Source organism: Nomascus leucogenys, chromosome 4 (assembly GCF_006542625.1).
Source record: "Nomascus leucogenys isolate Asia chromosome 4, Asia_NLE_v1, whole genome shotgun sequence".
NCBI lineage: Eukaryota > Metazoa > Chordata > Mammalia > Primates > Hylobatidae > Nomascus > Nomascus leucogenys.
Genome location: NC_044384.1, coordinates 55,934,803 through 55,959,318, shown reverse-complemented (window position 1 = coordinate 55,959,318; position 24,516 = coordinate 55,934,803). Strand labels below are relative to the sequence as shown.

Below are 24,516 nucleotides of genomic sequence, written 5' to 3'. Positions count from 1 at the left end.
TTTTTTTTTTTTTTTTAAGTAGCCTACTGGAGCCCAGAATTCCCAGTTTAATAAACCACTTGATGTTTCCTAGTTCTCTTAAAGCAGATCTCTGGGACCGATGGAGAGGGAAACAACGTGCCTTCAGGTGACTTTTCCAGAGAGTGGGCCGAAGCCCAGCGCATGATGAGGGAACTGCGGAACAGGAACTTTGGAAAGCACCTGAGAGAAGCAGAAGCTGATAAAAGGGAGTCGCAGCTCTGTAAGAATGCTCCCAAATTCTTGCATCTAGTCCATTCTAATTGATTTGAAACACGATGTGCGGAGTGCAATGTAGAGTTCCCCATTACAGGTGGAACGCCTCATGGTTTCAGCGAATATTACTGTTAGAGCATCACGTGGTGAAAATTGGTAGCCCCCAGGAGACCCAGGTTACCAATGGGCTGTAGAATATAACAGCTTACCATCATGCAAAGAAAAAAAAAAAAGTTCTTCTAAAAGTTAGATATGGTTGCCTCTTTTTCCTTCTTAACTGCATTTTTCTGATGCTTATTCACCTCTTTCCAGTTTTCTCATTACATCATTATTAATGCTCACCTCACCACTATTGAATTTTTGAATCACAAATTGATATTAGCACTACTACAGATTGAGTTTCCCTTTCCAAAATGCTTGGGACCAGATGTGTTTCAGATTTTTGATTTTTTTGGATTTTGGAATATTTGCATAGACTTAATGAGACCTCTTGGAGATGGGACCCCAGTCTAAACATAAAATTTATTTACGTTTCATTTACATCTTATACACATATGTCAAAGGTAATTTTATACAATATTTTTAATAATTCTGTGAGTGAAATGAACTTTGTGTGTGTGTGCGTGTGTGTGTGTGTGTGTGTGTGTGTGTGTGACAGAGTCTCACTCCATTACTCAGGCTGGAGTGCAGTGATGCGATCTCAACTCACTGCAACCTTCACCTCCTGAGTTCAAGTGATTCTCATGCTTCAGACTGAGGAATAGCTGGGATTACAGGTGCCTGCCACCATGCCTGGCTAATTTTTGTATTTTTAGTAGAGACAGGGTTTTACCATTTTGGCCAGGCTGGTCTCAAACTCCTGACCTCAAGCAATACGCCTGCCTTGGCCTCCCAGTGTGCTAAGATTACAGGCGTGAGCCACCGCACCCAGCCTCTGAAATGAACTTTTGACTGCATTTTGACTGCAACCTGTCACATGAGGTCAGATGTGGAATTTTCTGTTTGTGGCACCATGTCATTGCTCAAAAATGTCAGATTTTGAAGCATTTCAGATTCTGGCTTTTTAGATTAGGGATGTTCAAATTTGTATTACAAAAACAAAAAAAGGATATAGTAGAAATTAACAGAATACATCAAAAGGTTTTGACTAGAGAAAATGCCTCGTTAGTTCAGAACTGAGAAATATTAGTTTAGTGCATACTTTTTACAGATACTGGTATTTATTCTTTAATAAAATGATATATCAGTGGTTAATATACAGATACTAGCAGTTTTCTTGCTTAGATTTTTATCGTTCAAATTTAATATGAGTCTTGGTTTTAACTGTAAGTAGGCAGTATTCACAGTGGAAGGAGTATGCACTTTACCCCCTGCAGCCAGCTCAAGTTCAAGTCCTAAGCCCAACTGGCCATGTAACCTTGGGTCAGTCCTCTCATTTCTCAAGGCTTCCATCTCTTTATCTAAAACATGAGAATGATAATTTATTGTTTTCCCGTGGAAGTTAAATGAGGCAACATGTACAGTGCACATAGCAGGTCTGTGTCAATGTGAATTTCCTTTCCCATCCCCTCCAAAGTTCAAGGAAAACCATGAAATGAGTAGAAACTTGATTCTCCCTTTGTAGTCTTTATAACGCAGCTTCAGTATGTTCATTTGTCAAGTAGAAAACATGAAGTGAATGTTTTACAGTGCTGAACCGGATAAGGACCTGGCTGAAAACCCACCAGGGGGAGAACAATGGGCTTGCTAACAGTATACGGGATTCTTTAAATGAATACGAAGCCAAACTCAGTGACCTTCGTGCTCGGCTGCAGGAGGCAGCTGCTCAAGCCAAGCAGGCAAATGGCTTGAACCAAGAAAACGAGAGAGCTTTGGGAGCCATCCAGGTGAGTTCACAGTTTGAAGCTGCGCACTTTCGTTAATAAGGATGAGAGAAGCAGTGATCTTTATTATTAATAAAGTGGCATAGCCAGGCACCTGTCTGTACATCTGATTATACCACCTCAGACCCAGATCAGACAGGAACAAAGAATTAAGTGCAAAACCATAGTCGTTTCTAGTCTTCAGCTACCAGAAAAGATTTTGAACTTAAACCACAGACAAAGCAGTGCAAACTGCTTCACCTGCATCCCCAGCTGAAAGAGTGTTGGAGGAATAATGTTGCCAAATAGATGAGAAATTAATATTGCTATAATTAATTCAAAGTGTATATTACGTTTTTGGTAATTTACTTTTTGTGTCAGATATGTATACTTTTTTATGAACATAATTATCATAATCACCAGCAAAGGCATTTTAAGCCATAATCTGCTTTATAGGAAATAAAAGTACAGGCCACATACAGAAGCTGCGATGATAGAATTTAGAGCTCTGGATTTTGCAGTTCATATATACATATATTTAGCGCCACCATACCTGGCTAATTTTTGTATTTTTAGTAGAGACGGGGTTTCACCATGTTGGCTAGGCTGGTCTTGAACTCCTGACCTCAGGTGATCCACTCGCCTCAGCCTCCCAAAGTGATGGGATTACAGGTGTAAGCCACCATGCCCGGCCTTACAGTTCATATTTTAAATAGTGAACATTGTATGCTAAAACAATAAGGCCAGGTGCAATGGCTTATGCCTGTAATCCTAACACTTTGAGAGGCCGAGGCAAGAGGATTGCTTGGGCCCAGGAGTTTGAGACCAGCCTCGGCAATGTAGTGAGACCGTGTCTCTACAAAAATTTTTTTTAAAAATTAGCTGGGCATAGTGGCATGAGCCTATAGTCTCAGCCACTCGGGAGGCTGAGGTGGAAGGATTGCTTGAACACACTGGTGCATTGGGGGCAAGGCTTCAGTGAGCCATTATCGAGCCACTGCACTTTAGCCTAGGAAACAGAATGAGACCTGTCTAAAAAAAAAAAAATTAAAAACAACAAAAATATGAGAGGTTCTGTAGGATTACAAAACAACAGTAAAATCAAAGTTGAATAACACAGGGCAGAGCCCAAAACAGGAGGAAGTTGGTAAATGAAAATAAATGATGTCTTAGTGGATGACTCTATGCTTAGCTCCCAATGCCTATTTGGATGGTACCATGTCTGTGTGAAGTTGCTGATTATGCCAAGGTAAGGGAGCAGGACCCAACTTTATAGGCCTCTGAACTCTGGCAGCCTTTCAGCCTGGCATTCTCAGGTTCTGTGTGACCTCTCGGTCAAGTGCCTGCTGTGTTCTCATTGGTACTGGCTGAAGGTTGGTGATGGTTTATTTACATAAAATCTTTTGGTCTGTTTCACAAACCAGATTTTGGTAATATACCCATCTCACTGAGCAAGTTGACCCCAATTGTAGAAACCTTCTTCAGCAGTGATAGCAATTGTTTCACTGGCATATCATTTAAGGAAACCATGATAACATACCTCCACTACAAAAAGAACTGATTTCCTATCACTTTGTGATTGCCTAGACAATGTTTAGGTTCAAGAAAGCATTCTGACTTTGGAATTACTTATATGCTATTGTCCCATAAATTTCTCTATGCCTTCTGATAATACATCATAGAGCTCAAGCAATTTTTTTTAATTTTCTCCAGAGACAAGTGAAAGAAATAAATTCCCTGCAGAGTGATTTCACCAAGTATCTAACCAATGCAGACTCATCTTTATTGCAAACCAACATTGCACTGCAGCTGTTGGAGAAAAGCCAGAAGGTAGAGGAAATAGTTGTTCTCTGGAAAAATATAAAAACATTTTAATTATATTGTGAGAAAACAATGAAATGGGCTGACCTACTTTTTTGTTTATTCAAAGTATAGTCTCTTAGATGGAACAGAATATATTGAAATGTTAACAGTAGTTCTCTCTTGCACAAGAATTATGAATGACATGTCTTCTTATGTTCATATGTATTACCTAATTTGTCTGCAATGAGCAAATCACTTTTGTGATAACAACAAAAAATTATAATGCTATTTTTAAAATATCAAGCATACAAGCATTTATTAACAGAAGATATTTAAGACTTGATAAAAACTGACACAATTTCTTAGCAGTTCAATGGGGATTTTAAAGTGTCTTTTATAATAACTATATCCTTTTTTATTATACTTTAAGTTTTAGGGTACATGTGCACAACGTGCAGGTTAGTTACATATGTATACATGTGCCATGTTGGTGTGCTACACCCAGTAACTCTATAATAACTATTTCTAAGTCATAAAAATGTTCTTTGGTTTACTACAACTTTATACTGATGATAACATTGTGCTTTTGTAAAGGTTACTAAAGGGTTTCTCACCATAATGAGAATGTTCAAGATAGTGGTAAACCTTGGGGAAATATTACCAGTGCTACTGTCTGAAGTGACCAAGGATTAACTGGTATGGTAAATAGGCTTAGAAAATATAACATCTCATTGTTGCCCCTGGAAACACATCAGTTATCATAGAGTTTGAGAAATCAGCACCTACATTCTTTGCTTGGATTTATACTGTCTTTGTTTATTTGGAAAAAATAGGAATATGAAAAATTAGCTGCCAGTTTAAATGAAGCAAGACAAGAACTAAGTGACAAAGTAAGAGAACTTTCCAGATCTGCTGGCAAAACATCCCTTGTGGAGGAGGCAGAAAAGCACGCACAGTCCTTACAAGAGCTGGCAAAGCAGCTGGAAGAGTGAGTGCATGGCTCAGGAGACCGGAAGGGCACATGGGCTGAGTGCAGCAGCTTGTCCTGAGACAAGCAAGGCCCTCCCCTGGGTTGGCTGGGTCTCCAGAACTGGGTGGAGGGCAGAGGGTGGGGTCAAGTCCAATGCCCCAGGCCCAAGTCAGAAGCAGAGCAGCAATAAGGGCACTAATTCCTGGCCACGTCCTTTGGGCACAGCTACAGAGGCCATCACCTCAGGTATGCACTTACCAAATGAAATGGGAAGGGGCTGGGCTCAAGTTGATGGCACCAGTGCAGTCAAACCTGGCCGACAGAGAGAGACTCTGCCATCTCTTTATTTTATTTTATTTTTTTCCATTTCTGAAAAAAGAAAAAAGAAAGAAAAAAGAAAAAGAAGACATGGAAAGGTCTGGGGGTATGTCAGCTGCTGGCAGAGGAAGGCTGTGGGGAGTGCCTAACCTGCCCTGTCTTCCAGGATCAAGAGAAACGCCAGCGGGGATGAGCTGGTGCGCTGTGCTGTGGATGCCGCCACCGCCTACGAGAACATCCTCAATGCCATCAAAGCGGCCGAGGACGCGGCCAACAGGGCCGCCAGTGCATCTGAATCTGCCCTCCAGGTGGGCACCTGTACCAGCAGCTTCTCCACATTCACTATGGAGATGGCTCATTTTTATATTTTCTTTCCATGGGCTCTAAGGAATAGAAACAAAGCATTATTTTAATATTTTAAATGAGAACTTGTTGTATAGAATAGAACTTGCTCTAGATATGGGTAATTTCTGTATTTGACTATTTCATGTCTGTAGCACAGTTTTAAAACTATGTGTAAAACCAGATAGAAATTACACTGATTATCAATTTTCAACCTGAACAAATATTATAGCCTATATCTTACCAGGTGTGCTTTTATGCTGTGATCATTAACCAAAAGGAGACATTTTTGCAAACAACTTGACCAGCATTTTCATCAGGTCATTTGGTCTTACCTCTCCATCTGTCTGTGGAGTCCTGTGGGATCTTATACGCACCATATGATAATTCCTATATCTGAAAATAAAGAACAAAATATTAAATATCAGAGTTCGAGGGACAGGATTGAAGAAGTTCAATGAGTGAAGACTTTTTTGTTCCAAAGCTTGAAAGCCTGAAAACAACTAAATTCTCTCCTCTGTTATTGTAGAGGTTTTTGTACGAATGGCAGTGAGCAGCTAAAACAAGTGTCACATAATTCGTCAGTATGCCACCAGAGATAGGCCCACCTCCCCAAGCCACATAATTCACATAGGTGTTAGGGCTACCTAGAGCCCTAACTGTATCTTTTAGGGAACAATCTAGTTCTAACTCCTTCCCCCTTTGAACTTCATCCTTAAAATTAAGGGCTTCAGACTAGGATAGAAATCTTATTCCATATTTCCTAACATACAGCATTTGTTTAAGGCTGTTAAATGCTTTGCTTTCAGACAGTGATAAAGGAAGATCTGCCAAGAAAAGCTAAAACCCTGAGTTCCAACAGTGATAAACTGTTAAATGAAGCCAAGATGACACAAAAGAAGCTAAAGCAAGGTATTAGCGGGAGTGGGAAATGGCAGGGATAGTCAGGAGCTTTAAATGACCTCTGGGACCAGGCCGGGCAGCCCTAAAAGCAAACGTTGTTTTTGAATCTCAGTGGCAATGCAGATGATACCTTTTATTTATTTTTATATTATTATTATTATTATTATTTTTAATAGAGATGGGGTCTGTGTTGCCCAGGCTGGAGTGCAGTGGCACAATCATAGCTCACTGTAACTTTGAACTCCTGGGCTTAAGTAATCCTCCCATTTCAGCCTCCCAAGTAGCTGAGATTACAGGTGTACACCACCATGCCCAGCTAATTTTTGTATTTTTTTTTAGAGGCAAGGTCTTGCTATGTTTCCCAGGCTGGGGTCAAACTCCTGTGCTTACAGGATCCTCCTGTCTCAGCTTCCCAAAATGCTGGGATTACAAGCATGAGCCACCATGCCAGGCCCAGATAATACTTTTTAAATTCATGATTTATTTATCAATTTCATGTATCCACCCAATATTCTAAATATTCCCCACCCATCATATACAAAATTAACTAGAGCCTTATAAATATAAATAAATCTTGAGAGTGATAGGCCTATTTGGGCCTGGCCTTTGTGGGGAGGCTATTTTAATTTAACCCACCTGTGATCATGGCATTGGCAACCCCACATGTCAAGAAAATTGGTTTGGGATCATTAGAATAACTGCTTTAAAATTTCTTAAGTCCTAAAATCTTTGCAACTAAAAGTCCCCAAAATCATACTACCGTGAAGCATGATAATTTTTTAAGCATAAATTTTATCTCTGGAAAATTTTCATGTATTTTACTTACTTATTTTTTTAAATAATTAAACTCTCTCAATCTCACCAAATTTCTGTGTTTCAAAAATGCTGTTTCTTGTGTTTCTACAGGCTCTTGTTGTCATCCATGAGTCCAAGGCCCTCATTTAGCCTCTTAGTCCTTTCAGAGGGATTAAATGATGCCTCTGTAAATTAAATAATTTCTCCCCTTTCTGCTTCCTTCCTTTCCTTCCTTCTTTCTTTCTCTCTTTCCTTCACATGTTAAAAAATTAAAGACATGAGAAATAAAATACCAAAAAAGTACTAACATACAATCATTTGCCTTGCAAATTTCAATAATTCAGATTTCCTGGTATGACATCTATTGCTGTCTACAAAATTTGAGCTTCAAGGTAGGCCCAGTGTGCTAAATAGGGTTAGGATGCTAACTATGTTGCTATGTAAACCAGTCCTGGAATCAAAATTGAAGCCATGAATTATCAAGATGGTCTTAAAGCATTTGCTGGTCATTTTCGATGACCCAAGGATGGCAATATTATCAGCTAGGAATGTCTGCTAGCTCCCTTTCTTTCACAGAATTTTTTAAATATGTCATTTTGGAAATTAACAGAAACAAACAGTGCCTACTTTGTGTCTGTATTTGCCTGGATGAGGCTCTTTCAGCAACACTCTTTTCTTGTCCTCTGATGGAAGAGGACCCTTTCTGCATTATTAATTCATTCATTCACTCATATATTCATTTACTCAACAAACATATACTAATATTATGCCTCAACTAGTGCCAGACACTACATTATGTGCCGGGACATGGTAGTGGATAAGACAGATGCATCTTTTACTAAAGAGAGTCTCTTACTCTGAGCAGATAAGAAGTTTAGCCTTCCCCAAGTTATTCAGCCTCTTTCTTTCTTCCTGTGTATTTCCAAGGCATTACCACAAGGCTCTGATTTGCTGCTGACCTCTGTAACTGGAGGATCCCAGAGCTGTGGGTCTGGGCACATGCAGTGGGCATCTCTGAGATGACCCCTAAGAAGCAAGTCTACTCAATGCTGTGCAGACACTGGCTACTTCAGGGGCCACAAATACCAATGGAGGATCAAAATGCGCAAAGTAATTGCCTCCTGACGCTTTATTTTATTTTAGAAGTCAGTCCGGCTCTCAACAACCTACAGCAAACCCTGACTATTGTAACAGTTCAGAAAGAAGTGATAGACACCAATCTCACAACTCTCCGAGATGGTCTTCGTGGGATACAGAGAGGTCAGCATCTTCCTAACCCATTGTACTTGGTTGGCTTCTTTTGTTGAACGTTTTAGATACTTATACCTCCCTGTCTGTGTGTGCATTAGGTGATATTGATGCTATGATCAGTAGTGCAAAGAGCATGGTCAGAAAGGCCAACGATATCACAGATGAGGTTCTGGATGGGCTCAACCCCATTCAGACAGATGTGGAAAGAATTAAGGACACCTATGGGAGCACACAGAATGAAGACTTCAAAAAGGCTCTGACTGATGCGGATAACTCGGGTATCAGGCGATCTCTGGCCAGGACATCTTAGCCATTCTCTCCATTGTTATGTGTTTTGGTCCATTTCCATTCTTCCCTGGTAAAGTCTGATCTCAGAAACTAAAACATTAGAAAACAGCTCCACACGATGTAGGATATATCAAAGTGTACAGATATTCTTCTAGCCGGAAGGACCAGATAGGATTTTTAATTTTTAGAAAATACATTGAAAATGCTATTGGTTTTCTTTTTTACAAAGTGGAAATATATGTTTCTAAATCATGAGGCATTGAATTTTCATTAAGAATCAGAAAACAGGCTGGGCGCTGTGGCTCACGCCTGTAATCCCAGCACTTTGGGAGGCCGAGGCAGGCGGATCACAAGGTCAGGAGATCGAGACCATCCTGGCTAACACGGTGAAACCCCGTCTCTACTAAAAATACAAAAAATTAGCCAGGCATGGTGGTGGGTGCCTGTAGTCCCAGCTACTCGGGAGGCTGAGGCAAGAGAATGGCGTTAACCTGGGAGGTGGGGGTTGCGGTGAGCTGAAATCGCACCACTGCACTCCAGCCTGGATGACAGAGCTAGACTCCGTCTCAAAAAAGAAAGAAAGAAAGAAAGAGAAAGAAAGGAAGGAAGGAAGGGAGGGAGGGAGGAGAAAAAGAAAGAAAGAAAGAAAAAGAAAGAAAGAAAGAGAAAGAAAGAAAAAGAAAAGAAAGATTTTTTTTTTCTTTCTGTAGTGATCAAAGTAAAGGATTTGGTACCCAGATTGCAGAATACAATTCACCATGTACAATAGTTCCTCCTTATCCTCAGGGGATATGTTCCAAGACCCCTAGTGGATGCGTGAACCCACAGATAGTACCGAACCCTATATATACTATGTTTTTTTGATCTGATAACCCAGACAGCTACTAAGTGACTAATGGGTGGGTAGGGTAGACAGCAAGGATATGCTGGAAAAAAGGAAGATTCACATGGGTGGGACCATATGAGATTTCATCATGCTACTCCAAACAGCACCCAATTCAAAACTTATGAATTGCTTATTTCTGGAATTTTTCTTTTTAATATTTTTGGACCATGGTTGATACTAAGTACTTGAAACCTCGAGAAGTGAAACCATGGGTAAGGGAGGAACCACCGTAACTAATTATGACCCATCCTGTTCAACATCTGGGGACCAAACATGCCACTTGACAAATACTGTCAGTAAGAACATTTGTAGTTAGCCTTTTCTTAATGCGCAATCTTACATTTCTATTTTTTTTCTCACCAACAGTGAATAAGTTAACCAACAAACTACCTGATCTTTGGCGCAAGATTGAAAGTATCAACCAACAGCTGTTGCCCTTGGGAAACATCTCTGACAACATGGATAGAATACGAGAACTAATTCAGCAGGCCAGAGATGCTGCCAGTAAGGTGAGTGTGTCCCCACGTGGTCAGTGGCCAAGGCTAGTTCTTTAATGAGTTATCACATTCATCAAGAAAGAAAAAAAACACACTTATTTACTCAAGAATTGGTTGTCTTTCTTTCTCCAATTCTTGTGTTACTTGAATATAAAGAGTGATTTTCTCCTGTCATCTTTTACAAGTGTACATGACCTTCATCTTTACATTATCTGGTATATCAGGATCCTGAAGCAATTTGCCCCCATTGAGTTTATTCAGGCAGAAAGAAGGATTTTCTTCCAGGCCCCAGTTTGTAAACTGTAATTGCACATTCAAGTGAGGGTTCTGTGGTCAGAATGTGCCAGTGTGATACTGCACAGGACCTACCCTCCTATTGTAACTTGAAAGTTGTAGAATCCATCTTTGCTGAGGATGGAGGATTTAAGATGACAGCAGTTTTCCATCATTGGAGTACTGATTCACCAGCCTTTCTTGTTTTAACCTGACATTATTTGCTTGAATTACTGACACTTGTCTCTTAAGATTTGTTTTGTCCTAAAATGGCATAAATACAATTTCTTATATTTTCCAATAGCTCCTAGACAGCCCTACAGGAGAGTTTTGGAGGGAGAGGGTTGGAGAGCCTTGTCAGAATATCACTGCCCTGGAGGCATCATGCCCAATAACCAGGCTCACTGTTACTTCTTTTGAGCCTCAGAATCTGTCCTTTCTTTTAAGAAAGCAAAGTATTCCCAACATAAAACCTTGAACAGGAAAACAAAGCATAAGGCAAAGTTTGGAAGAAAGCACCCTCTTCACACTCATACATGCTTTATAAAAACCAAATGAATAAGAATGTATGCTAGCTTTTACCCTTCTGTGTTCATTCACTAATTTATCCAACAAAAATTTGAAGTGTATTATAGCACAGTGGTTAACAGCTGTATAACCAAGCCAGACTGTCTTGGTTTCAATTCTTGCTGTGCCTTTGATGAGCTTGGAGACCTGAGCCCTGTCCCTTTACCTCTCTGTGCCTCAGTTTCTTGGTCTGTAGAGCATAGAAAATAATAGTACCAACCTCATGAGATTGTTAGGGTTAAATGAGCTAATGTGGAACAGTGCCTGGCAAATCGTAGGTACCATGTTAGTGGAAAAACATAAAATAAAAAGCAGTAAGTAAGTGCTTTTGAATGCCTGGTTGGCATTGGCACTTGTTTGGGTGCTGAGGACACAGAAATTATTAAGTCATAGTTCTGAACTCAGGCTGCTCTCCAGCCACTGCAGGTTGTTTCTTAGACTGTGCTAACAAGCTGGATAGAAGTGTGTTATGTGTATCTTCAAAACCCCCAGTTCTACCTGGAGAGGGTCAGAATAGCACTAATAAGTAGCATTAACAGACATGGTAAGAATGTTCATTGCAACATAGTTTATAATCACACACAAAAATTTTTTTTTAAAAAAGCCACGTTTACAACAGCAAACCTGAATGAGCTGGAGCTGTGTGTATCGACATGAATAAATCCAAACACATAGTGCCCAGCAAAGAAAGCAAGTTGTAGATAAATATGTACAGGTGGGCACCATTTATATAAAAATATTTAAAACATGAAAAATAGGACTAATTACAGTTTATAGATAAATGCATATTTAATTTTAAAAAATTATGAAAAAATGAATGGGAATTTGCATGGGAATCCAGATCCAGAGTAGTGGTGACCTCTGAGAAGAGAGAGGGGAACGGGTGCCAGTTCTGTCAGTCATGTTCCATTTCATGGTGATGCACATACAGGCATATTCTTCTCCCCCCCTTTCCTTAAATACAAGAAATATCTTAATTTAAAAAATTTAAAGAATGAGTAGGAATTTGCCAGGTGACAAAAAGCAGGAGAGAATGCCAGGCAGAGACTCAGAGAAGGTTCTGAAGGGCAAGGGGTGAGTAGGAGAGAGAGGCATGAAATGAGCCCGCAAATGTGGGACCCCATCACTAAGTCCTCTGATTTAATGCCTTGCATATACAAGATCCTCGATAAATATTTAAATATTGATACAGAAAATGCAGACTTGAGTTAAATCTCATTCTTTTGTATTCGATCATTAGGAAATATTTATCTTCTTGGTCCACACACCAGGGCTAGTCAGAGAACTTTTGTTACTGGTCTATTATATATAAGTATAAAGTTGAGAGTAAATGTTTGGAAGCTTTGAATAATTTGAATTGCCTCAACATGCAAGCATGTGATCAGTGGGCTTGTATTTTGTCTACTTTCTTTTTTATTTTTCTAGTTATTTAAATTTGAATATGTTTTACAAAAGTATTTGTCCCTGGCATATTAGAAGGAAAAAATGGTCCTCCACCACAGAGAGCTTAAGAAGCGCTATTTTAGAGAGCCTTGATGCACTCACTCATTTTTCAGGACTGAACACCTATAATAAATAAAACTGTAACATGTAATATATCCAAGAGAAGCAGTTCCTTTAAAAATACATTTAAAATATTTTAATATATAATATAAATGTAATATATGCATATATATTTAATTATATATTATAATCATATATTTTATGCATATATAGTATATAATTATATATGCTTTTATATATTAAATATATAAAATTATATATTACATATAATGTGTATATAATTATATATGCATTTTAATATTATATAAAATTATATATTATATATAACATATATAATTATATATGCATTTATTATATATTTACTATATTAAAATGCATATTTATATATAAATAGTATATATAATACCTAATTATATATAAATTGTATATTAATATATACTTATAAAAATATATTTTATGTATTTAATATATAAATGCATATATTTAAAATATATATCTATATAAAAACATATAGATATATATAGTTTTTTTTTTTTGAGACAAGGTCTCACTTTGTTCCCTAGGCTGGAGTCCAGTGGCATGATCACAGCATGCTGCAGACTGGAACTCCTGGGCTCAAGCGAGCCTCACATCTCAGACTCCTGAGTAGCTGGGACTACAGGCATACAACACTACGCCTGGCTTTTTCTTTTCTTTCTTCTTTTTTTTTTTTTAGTAGAGATGAGGTCTTGCCATGTTGCTCAGGCTGGCCTCAAACTCCTGAGCTCAAGTGATCCTCCCACCTCAGCCTCCCAGAGTGCTGAGATTACAGGTGTGAGCTACTGCACCTGGCTTAAAATATAGTGTTAATGTATTACATGTCTGATTGTATGCCAGGCACCATGCCAAGTGCCACCATAGATGTTAGTTCATCTGCACAAAAACCTTCTAGGGTTGTAATTCATATTATTGTCATTATCATTATTATTATTGCTGCCACAGAGGACTAAATACACTGCTCAAATATCCCTGACTAATAAAAAGCACAAATGCCTTATGACACAGCTCCTGAAACAGCCTCATGAGTTTATAATCTGGGTCTTGGAGATTATGATCCAGGGCTTAGAGACATTCACATTGCCTTGCTCCTTATCATAACAACTCAGGAAAGGCTGATACATGGCTACGAGTCACAAACTAGCTCTCTGAGCACACCTGCTTTCTTCACAGGACAGTGTTTGACAACCATGTAACTTACTCCTCACAGGTTGCTGTCCCCATGAGGTTCAATGGTAAATCTGGAGTCGAAGTCCGACTGCCAAATGATCTGGAAGATTTGAAAGGATACACATCTTTGTCCTTGTTTCTCCAAAGGCCCAACTCAAGAGAAAATGGGGGTACTGAGAATATGTTTGTGATGTACCTTGGAAATAAAGATGTAAGTATTGCTTGGACATCTCTCTTGTTTTTGAAACAAGGTTTTTCGAGATGTGTGCTTTTGAGGTGTGTAGCACAGCTGCATCACTGCCATTAGCACAGCAGGCAGAAATCCTACTGAGACATCAACAAATCCCTCCAGCTTCCTCCCTGCCCACCTCCCCACTGTGGCAGTGCCCTCGAGGGGCCTCCCATGCATCCTGGATTGTTGGTTGCTGGAGGATCAAGAGGCCTTACCCAATGGGCACAGCACATGGGCATGTGTGTGTACATGTAAAAAACATATGCACCTGGGGAGGATGATTGGCACCCCTCTATACTACCAAGCTGTATGACTGACACCACACTACCAGGGATCAATACCAAGACTTCATGGAAATTGACAGTAGCTCCTCCTCACGGAATTGTGACCTTGTCCTCTTCCTCGGAATGCCCAGCCGCAGACCCTTCCTCAAGCCTGTGGGATGGGGAGATTATGGGTGAGGACTGGAGTGGAATGAATCCTCCCTCTCCTGCCAAAATGATAAGAAAAGCAGTTGCCCCGTCTCTTTATCAGTGTAAATTCATTACTACTACTACTATCAGTGTAAATTCACTACCTGTACAGGCATTTTGAATGGCTGGCTTTAGCTTTTAATCCCTCCTTTTAAAATACATTTCTTTGACATAAGCGTCAGAGGAAAAGCTAATCACTCACTGGGTTAGGATTCAGTTGTTGGAAGAGAAATACTTGAAATACAGTTCTCAAAAATTCTGCCCAATTAGTAAATTGTTAGTTGTCACTAGTGGATCTTGTATTTAAAGATTCTTAAAATCAACACTATTGCTAATTACTCTTCCATGCTTCAAGAGGTTGGCATTTTATTTGTAGCTTCTTATATCATGATTTTTTGCTTTGTTTTGTGATAAAATGCACATTACTTTATTCCTTCAACAAATTTATACCATATACCTACTGTGTGTCACATTCTGCCTTTGTGATAGACAAAAATTTATTCTCGAATGTACTTAATGCCAATGCACATTTAAAATGGTTAAAATGGTAAGTGTTATGGATATTTTGCCATGATTTTAAAACATTTTGTTTCTACCTTAAGGCGCTCACATTCTAGCAGGGAAGAAAGATGCATATATAACTAACCATGATAACATAGAGGTGTGACAACAGAGGCATGCACAAAGTGTTAAGAGGATGTTGTGTGGTACTGGGAGAAGCAAAGTGGCTTATCTCCCTTACCAGACTAAAATCTGATGGACGGCTGAGTCCATACCTGGGCCCTCTGTATGGTAGGTGCTTGGCACATACTTGTAGATTGAGCAAATGGAGGAACGAATAAATGAGTGCCCTATAACATGAGCAGAGACAGCTCTCACATTATTAACTCAGCATTCTGTATTATTCTATAAAAGGTTGCACCTTGTTTATTCTGTCTCTCCAAGGCTTATTGCCTAAAACCCGTTAGTTATTTGAAATGTATCCTCATCCTCTTGGGATGGGAAATTGAGAAACCACAGTGTGAAGTGTTCTGAGGTGTCCCTTATGTCTCCAGGCTTCCAGGGACTACATCGGCATGGCAGTTGTGGATGGCCAGCTCACCTGTGTCTACAACCTGGGGGACCGTGAGGCTGAACTCCAAGTGGATCAGATCTTGACCAAGAGCGAGATTCAGGAGGCAGTTATGGATCGGGTGAAATTTCAGAGGTACAAGAGTCTGATTGACTGTTGCTTTTCGAGAACCTGACCTGCGCCCACCAAACTTCCATGTATACATGTTGCTGAACCCCATTTTTAGTGGCTTGGCTTTGAATTCTTCAACTTTTTCATATAACTTTATTATCTACATTCATTTTAAACAGAATTTATCAGTTTGCAAGGCTTAATTACACCAAAGGAGCCACATCCAGTAAACCAGAAACACCCGGAGTCTATGACATGGATGGTAGAAATAGCAATACACTCCTTAATTTGGATCCTGAAAATGTTGTATTTTATGTTGGAGGTTACCCACCTGATTTTAAAGTAAGTGTAAATGTTATTTCACTGAATGAAATATTTAAATTTTAATTTGGTATGGTGATGACCTCATGTCTCTATTTTAATTATTAATTACATATAAAATGGATTTAACCACGCATTCTTACAGCACGTTCTAGCGATAATAGCTAACACTTATTGAGTGCTTCCTCTGTGCACTGTTCTAAGCTTAAGTATGTTCATTTAAATAAACATCATGATCATTCCCATTTTACAGATGAGGAAACAGAGAGGTGTAATAACTTGCCCACAGTCATACAGCTAGTAAATAGCAAAGCCAGGGCATCTTGTTCCAGGGTTCACATTCTTAATTAACCCTTATGCCATAGTGACTGTTAAAAGTGATTAATTGATACTATTTTGATTATTGTCCTTTGTTCAATTGGTGGAAGATGTTTTATTTCATTTTCAGCTTCCCAGTCGACTAAGTTTCCCTCCATACAAAGGTTGTATTGAATTAGATGACCTCAATGAAAATGTTCTGAGCTTGTACAACTTCAAAAAAACATTCAATCTCAACACAACTGAAGTGGAGCCTTGTAGAAGGTAAATAAAATGTAGAAACCAGAAACTCTGTAACTGGAGTTTTGGTAACTTGCAGTACTTTTACATATGATAAAGGATGGGCCAGTGAGATGCTTATTGATGTTGCTAGTTGCTTTGGGCCAGTAGTTCTTCAAGTATCCGTGCATGCGACACTGGCAGTCCCGCCCTAAAATCTAATTATGGTAGTCTCTTCCTAATTTGTATGAAATGCTAGATGGAGTTTTCTCACTTAAAAAAGTCTTTACGAAAATTTTTGTGCCTCCTACCACAAAATGTTTAATATTAGATGGTACCTGATTTAGAGGCCTGATTTAGTGGCTCATGCCTATAATCCCAGCACTTTGGGAGGTGGAGGTGGGCAGATTACTTGAGGCCAGGAGTTTGAGACCAGTCTGGCCAACATGGCGAAACCCCATCTCTATTAAAAATACAAAAATTAGCTGAGTGTAATGGCGTGTGCCTGTAGTCCCAGCCTCTTGGAAGGCTGAGGCACAGGAATTGCTTGAACCCGGGAGGTCAAGGTTGCAGTGAGCCAAGTCATGCCACTGCACTCCAGCCTGAGCAACAGAGTGAGACTCCATCTCAAAAAAAAAAAAAGAAAAGAAAAAAAAAGTGGTTCATAAAGTGTGCCATGACTTTTTTGGTAGTCTTCCACCTCAATCTTTTTGAAAATTGCTGCCTTGAATTCCTAACCTTCCCTACAATTACAAGGACATGGTATATTCTAATATGAGGTGGACCAAATATTTATTATTCAGAATAAAATTACATTGCAAGTTAATAATCTCTTACATGTCAAAATCTTCAGCTGGTAGACCACATCTTCCTAAGTAGACATTTCCAAAAGGGACTCTTACTCATCTTTGTCGAGCTAGGGTTTGATTGTCAGAGTATGAGGGCACATCCAGGAGAAAAAGCTGGCTGCTTTAACATTTTAAAGATGTCTCCTCTGCTTTAACAAAATTATGACAACTAGATTGCACTTTCTTGGCTCCATTTTTTCAGATAGCAACATCTTGTATTAATAAGCAAACTGGCATGGTGATCATTTGCTGCTGTGTTCTAATTTATGATGATTAATGTTGACAGGAGGAAGGAAGAGTCAGACAAAAATTATTTTGAAGGTACAGGCTATGCTCGAGTTCCAACTCAACCATATGCTCCCATCCCAACCTTTGGACAGACAATTCAGACCACCGTGGATAGAGGCTTGCTGTTCTTCGCAGAAAACGGGGTAATCTATAACAAGCATCTAGATACAACCAAATATATTCATTCTGTTTAGCAATTTGGAGATAACTGGGTTGTTATAAACAACCCACTAGATCTGGAAAACAATGTGTAAATGTTACCATCCTTTTCCTCCACCCAGTTGTACTTTCTGTTGGCTGGGAAATGTACTTTTTTTTTTTTAACATTTTTAGTTTCAGGGGTGCAGGTGCAGGTTTGTTATATAGGTAAATCGCATGTCACAAGGGTTTGGTGCACAGATTATTTTATCACCCAGGTAATAAGTGTAGTACTCAATAGGTAGTTTTTCTGTCCTTAAAAAATACTTCCACCTTCAAGTAGGCCCCAGTGTCTGTTGTGCCCTTCTTTGCGTCCATGTGTACTCAATGTTTAACTCTCACTTACAAGTGAGAACACGTGGTATTTGGTTTTCTGTTCCTGCGTTCGTTCACTTAGGATTATGGCCTCCAGCTTCATCCATGTTGCTGCAAAGGACATGATCTCATTCTTTTGTATGGCTGTGTAGTATTCCATGGTGTATATGTACCTCATTTTCTTTATCCAGTTTACCGTTTATGGGCATTTAGGTTGACTCCATGTCTTTGCTGTTGTGAATAGTGCTGCAAGGAACATTGGTGTGCATTTGTCTTTATGGTAGAATGATTTATATTCCTTTGGGTGTATACCCAATAATGGGATTGCTGGATCAAATGGTAGTTCTAAGTTATTTGAGAAATAGACAAACTGCTTTCCACAGTGGTTGAACTAATTTACATTCCTGCCAGCAGTGTACAATCATTCCCTTTTTTCCACAACCTCACCAACATCTGTTATTTTTTGACTTTTTAATAATTCCCTTTTTGACTAGTATGAGATGGTATCTCATTGTTTTGATTTGCATTTCTCTAATCATTAGTGATATTGAGCATTTTTTCATATGCTTTCTGGCAGCATATATGTCTTCTGAAAAGTCTGTGTCCTTTGTCCATTTTTAATGGGGTTGTTTGGTTTTTGCTTGTTAATTATTTAAGTTCTGTATAGATTCTGGATATTAGACCTTTTTCACATGGATAGTTTGTAAATATTTTCTTCCATTCTGTGGGTTGTCTGTTTACTCTGTTGATAGTTTACTCTGTTGATAGTTTACTCTGTTGATAGTTTCTTTCGTTGTGCAGAAGCTCTTTAATTAGGTTCTATTTGTCAATTTTTGTTTTTGTTGCAATTGCTTTTGGGGTCTTCATCATGAAATCTTTGCAAAGGCCTATTTCTAGAATGGTATTTCTAGGCATTTCTATGTCTAGAATTGGTTTTCTTCAAGGGTTTTTTATAGTTTTAGGTTGTACATTTAAGTTTTTAATTAGTCTTGAGTTGATTTTTGCATATGGTGAAAGGAAGGGGTCCCGTTTCAGTCTTGTGCATATGACTAGCCAGTTATCCCAACATCACTTATTGAATAGAGAGTCCTTTCCCCATTGCTTGTTTTTGTTGACTTTGTCAAAGATCAGATGGTTGTAGGTGTGTGGCTTTATCTCTGGGCTCTCTATTCTGTTCCATTGATGTCTATTTTAATGAGGGCAAATAATCAGGAATTTGAGAACATGCCCCCAAAATGTGGGAGAAATCTCCCCTTTTCCTGTTCTATTCTCATTATCAGTTTTGTTCTTTGAGAACCACTGCTTGCCTAAGAATCTACTTATTCTGACTCAGAACATGTGAAAACTTCCTGGGATCTCTAAGATCTAGACTGACTTCCTGCTGTTTCCGTCTTGATCTGATTCTTACCAGGCTGTGTGGGACTGTGTCTTTATCAACATGTTTGCCTTCTCAAGACACTGAAGCTTCTCTGTTTTCAAGTAGCTGAGATTCCTAGGGACCTTCTGAAATCTATTAGGTTAGAAAAGTGACACTCTACAAGTGATCGTCAGCACCATCTGCTGGTTGATGGAGAGTTGGTGTGATGTTTGCTGCTTTATACCTACAGCCGGCCTGGAGTTGAATCCTCCGGTGAGTAGGAGCTTCTGTAGTTGCTCTCACAGGGAGTATTTCTGAAGAAATGTGGATGAGCCCAAAGGCTTTCTGGTGGTCCAAGAACATGGGATTGATAAGGAGCTTGGGATTTTACCAGAGCCTTCTACCTGCAGGGTGGTGACACTGACCCAGTCCAACTCTTCTCTCTGGGGTTGGTCTGGACCCTTCAGGAGTTTCCAAGGCTGGACCAGTTCTGATGGTTTGGGAAGGTCCCAGCCAGCCTGAAGGATACACAGAGCAGAGAAGTCATCCAGCATCTTCAGGACAAGGCAGTTGTTTTACAAAACAAGGTCTTCTTTGTACTATAATTTGAAGTTCTTGGAGACTAAGAACCAGAAATACTACTCATATAATAAGAAAACTCAACATAATGCCATTACATAAGAAACGACCTAGAGACCTGCTTTAAGTAGGATGGCTCATGACTCTCAGTAAATTAGTGTAACTCTGTTGTTTATGAGTTGATCAACCTAAGCTGACTCCCAAAGGCAAGGTTCAGGATCCAGGTAAGGACTGATTTTCCTCTTAGAAAAGGACTCGGTCCCTGGACCTCAAAGAGAGGCATTCTTATCATTAAGGAACTGTGTAAAAGCAAAGCCTTCAAGCCCTAAATCAGAAATTGCTCAGCTTATCTTAGAGAAGTAGCTGATTCAAGTACATGTTTCACACCGTAATGGAGATGCAATAATGACAAAGACAGATATGGCTCCCGCCCTCCGGGATTTTATAATCTAGAGGGGAAGAATATGCAAAGGAATGCTGTTAATAGTTGTTTATTTCATCACAACTGTGAAGAGCTGTATCAAGGAAAAGTTTGGGGGTGAAATGAGGATGTACAACATAAAAGACACTTGAGCAAAGGAAGTGCTTCCTCTGAGATCAGGAGACCAGTAGAAGACAGCACTTGAATAAGACATGGGGATAGGGAAGACAGGTGATCCAGGCAGAGGGAGAGGCATGAAGAAGGCCTGGAGGTGGGAAGGGCAGGGAGCACTCAGTGGAACAGTGTCTGCGGGGCTGGAAAGCCAGAGGCAGTGCTGAGAGAGAGGCAGATGCCACGCAGCATCTGGTAGGGGTCAGGGCTTCATCCTGACAGCTAAGGAGAGTCGCAGGCTCCCACTGGCATTTTCAAAGACTGCTCTGGCTGTAGGGGGGAATGGACTTGTGGGGGGACACGGGGAGACCAGCGGGTTGTTGCTGCAGGTACTGGCTAAAAATGTTATGGCTGAGACTAGGTGGAATGACATAAAGAGAGAGTTAAGAATGGCAGAATTCACAAGATTATGTTGGATGGGAGAGAGAGAAAGATCAAGAATGATTCCTATGTTCTGATAAAGGGATAAGAAGGAAAAAAAATGACTCCTAGGTTTGTGGCTTGCTCAGCAATAAGGGAAAGGTAAGCATGGTGATGTGTGTGTGTGCGCTGCACACGTGCATGCGGGGGGCAGGCTGGGAGTCAGGGAGCGCATGCACCTGGTATTAAGGAAGAAGAGGCAGGCTTGGCAGCCTGTGGGAGGCATGTAGGTCATATGTTCTGTGTGAGATATTCTGAATTTGAGGTCTCTGTGAGTCATGCAAGCAGAGCAGTAATAACAAGGGAATCACATGTGCAGACTTGGCCCCGAAGACAAGTCTAGGCTGGGGAGAACAATTTGGGGCCCATCAGTACACCTGGATTGGAGCTACAGGAGAGCCTGTGATTGTCAAGGCAAAGGGAGTGGTGTGGGGAGGAAGCAGTCCTGTGTAGGATCCCCGAGGAACCCCCAACACTGACATGGAAGGTAGAAGGGGATAAACCAACAAATGAGACAGAGACATAAGAATCAGTTAGAAAACAGATGGTGGAAGATATATGAAGTCCGCGTAAGACCACGCCTCTCTCTAAAAGGCACTCATATTTTCAAATAATATTAATGATCTGTATCTTTTTCAGTCTCCATCTTTACACGCCAGTTATGGATCGCACGAAACAAAATCATGATCGTAGCTAGCATTTATTGTGTCCATCCTGTGTGCCAACCACTGTGCGTGACATTTAACGTGACTTACGATATTGAACCATCATCCCATCCCATGAGGTGGCTGCTGCAGCACCATTATCCCTTTTCACTGAGGCAGCAGCTAAAGCTGAGAGCAGGGGGTTCCGTGAGAGTAACGGGAGTTCCAATGATCTGCCTGTTCTTCAGCCAAGCCTTCTGGTAATCTGCATTGTTCCCCTGTCCTAGGATCGCTTCATATCTCTAAATATAGAAGATGGCAAGCTCATGGTGAGATACAAGCTGAATTCAGAGCCACCAAAAGAGAGAGGAGTTGGAGATGCCATCAACAACGGCAGAGACCATTCGGTACACCCTTTGAGTCTGTTTACTTGAATTGTTAAATGTCCTTAGTCCTTTAAAAGTAAGTCAGTGCCCCCAAATAAATAAATAGAACCCTTCCTATTACCAGATAAACTTATGGAGGTTAACTGAGGGATATATCCTTTTAAAATTTGCACATTTTGGCATGAAATGTATAACATATACATGATATCTATAAAACATGGTTAACTTCAAATACAAACATTTCTATCAAAATGCTCTAGTATCATATTTTTATCCAAAAACTCTACTGCTCAGAGCCTTCCTACTATGTATATAAATGAATCTGGAGGAGGATAAATAAAAACATGATAGTTCTGAACCCCTGTGAATAGGAGTCTCTTATTTTCCCTGGCTTGCTGATTCATCTCTCATTTATTTCAGATTCAGATCAAAATTGGAAAACTCCAAAAGCGTATGTGGATAAATGTGGATGTTCAAAACACTATAATTGATGGTGAAGTATTTGATTTCAACACATATTATCTGGGAGGAATTCCAATTGCAATCAGGGAAAGGTAAGATGATTTTTTTAAAACCAGATTTAAAGCCTTTTTTAGTGGTTATGATTGTGACCAAAAAAAATCTGGTCTGCCATTTTTAATTCCACCAACAAACAAACACAAAAAGTTAACTTTTCCATATTAACAGTATAGTCAACAGAGTAAAACAGATTTAAATCCTGAATAATGAGACTGGGCAGTGGAAAGAAGGAGGGTGGGGGAACTGTGTGTCACCGCCATTGTCATTCTCGGGAGGGGAGGGACCATGAAGGATATAGTTGGGTTAACAATGCTGGCAGCAAGTAGAACAGAGGCTGTGGCCTTGGGCCCTTGAAGGCTGCATAGGAGAGCGTGGGCGTCCCAAGGCCTGACAGACATCCCCGGGGAACTGAAAGCTGAGGTTGCCACCTTCAGGGAGCCTCTGGAAGAATGTGAGACAGTATGTCTCCTTCACTTCGGCATCAGCTGCTCCTTACGTGCTATCGAGCATGGAATTGGTACGTAACCGTTTCTTGGATGAATGAACACATGAATGAATTAATGTGAAAGGCAGTAAAGCTTTATCTGAATGGGAAAAATCCCACCATTTTGGAATGCACATAAAAGTAACTTTTACATTTTGATCATTTGTATCCTCCTGGAAGGCTTTTAGATAGCTGACGATAGTGTGTGGACAGAACATATCCTGGAAGGATTAGTGCAGCCTCATGACTAAGTAAGAGTGCTCCCAGAAGGTTAGGTTATGATGACTTTTATATGAGATCTGAAGCTAGTTAACTCTTTTGCTAACTTACACATCAGTTGGAAGGAACTAGAATATGATTTATAAGGTGTAATGCCAAGGTATTCTTTCTTCTAGAGTCCTTATACATGTGGGCATCTGTCCATTCTACGTAGTCAGGCACTAATCTTTGTTTTAAAATTGTCAGGGTTGCCTCCAAAGACAAAAATGCAAACGGGAAAGCTGGGCACTTCAACAGAACCTGGGGGTGACAGCTTTACTCCCTGGGCTCTGGAAGGAGCCTTGCAGATCTTGGTATGTAACCCCTGAGTTTTACAAATGAAGAAATTCAGAGCCAGTGAGATGATATTAATATTTAATATTATCAATATCAAATAGCAATTCAGCCATGAATAGCCAGTTCTGAATTGTCAGTAAGCTTGATTTTATTTCCATGAAATGGAATAAAATAAAATCATTTAAGGTAGTCAGTTTTTTCGAGTACTTTTGAGTATGTTTGAGAGTTGCCACTTATTCATTCATTACACAGGATTTATTGAGTGCCTAATGGGCATCAGGCAGAGTGACAGGTGCCAAGAAGGCAACAATGAGCAGGGTGGAGCCTGGAGAAGAACAGAAGAGAGTCACTACAGGAGAACATGACGTGTGCCATAGGCAGAAGCTCAGGGTGCTGACAGAGCCCAGGAGGGAACCGAATCCAACTAGGGCCATCAGGAAACTGACCTCCAGCTAGGACCTGAGAGATGCTAACAGTCAGTGTATGTGAAGCACCAAAGCTGGATAGAGAAAGCATGAACTTGCAAAGAGCTGGAGTACAACAGGAAGTGGGATAGGGATGCCCCATGGGGCTGATGTGGGCAGCAGGGGCCTGACCACAGAGTACCTTGAAAGCCACAGTAAGGAGCCATTGGAGGGACTTCAGCAGAGAAAGACCATGACCAAATTTGGGTTTTCAGTAGCTCACTCTAGTGCAGGGCAGAGACTGGATTAGAGAAGGAAAGGTCGGAGGCAGGTAGAGTGGCTGGAGGCCGAGTGTGTTAACAGAGGTGAGTGATGAGGGTGACCTGGCCCAAGGAGTGGCTGTGCAGGTGAGCAACAGGGATCAGATTCCAAATATATTTAGGATGGCAAATGGGCAGCACTGCACAATGGCTTGGGTTGGGG

General features: G+C 40.1%; 1 protein-coding gene across 5 annotated transcripts in view; it reads left to right on the top strand.

Moving 5' to 3' along the window:
• The window catches only part of LAMA3 (laminin subunit alpha 3), a 274,538-nt gene that overhangs the window by 218,510 nt on the left and 31,512 nt on the right, over positions 1–24,516 (top strand). For 3 of the 5 annotated variants that reach the window (XM_012506378.2, XM_030810643.1, XM_030810645.1), the window contains 16 exons: positions 74–241; positions 1,924–2,120; positions 3,810–3,926; positions 4,733–4,887; positions 5,354–5,495; positions 6,339–6,441; positions 8,371–8,487; positions 8,577–8,756; positions 10,019–10,161; positions 13,739–13,909; positions 15,459–15,610; positions 15,766–15,928; positions 16,356–16,489; positions 17,579–17,723; positions 21,973–22,092; positions 22,492–22,625. In XM_012506378.2, coding sequence (XP_012361832.2) covers positions 74–241; positions 1,924–2,120; positions 3,810–3,926; positions 4,733–4,887; positions 5,354–5,495; positions 6,339–6,441; positions 8,371–8,487; positions 8,577–8,756; positions 10,019–10,161; positions 13,739–13,909; positions 15,459–15,610; positions 15,766–15,928; positions 16,356–16,489; positions 17,579–17,723; positions 21,973–22,092; positions 22,492–22,625 — 2,341 coding nt within the window. The remainder of the gene's footprint in view (positions 1–73; positions 242–1,923; positions 2,121–3,809; positions 3,927–4,732; positions 4,888–5,353; positions 5,496–6,338; positions 6,442–8,370; positions 8,488–8,576; positions 8,757–10,018; positions 10,162–13,738; positions 13,910–15,458; positions 15,611–15,765; positions 15,929–16,355; positions 16,490–17,578; positions 17,724–21,972; positions 22,093–22,491; positions 22,626–24,516) is intronic. The other 2 variants (XM_030810644.1, XM_030810646.1) reach the window with 1 other exon arrangement.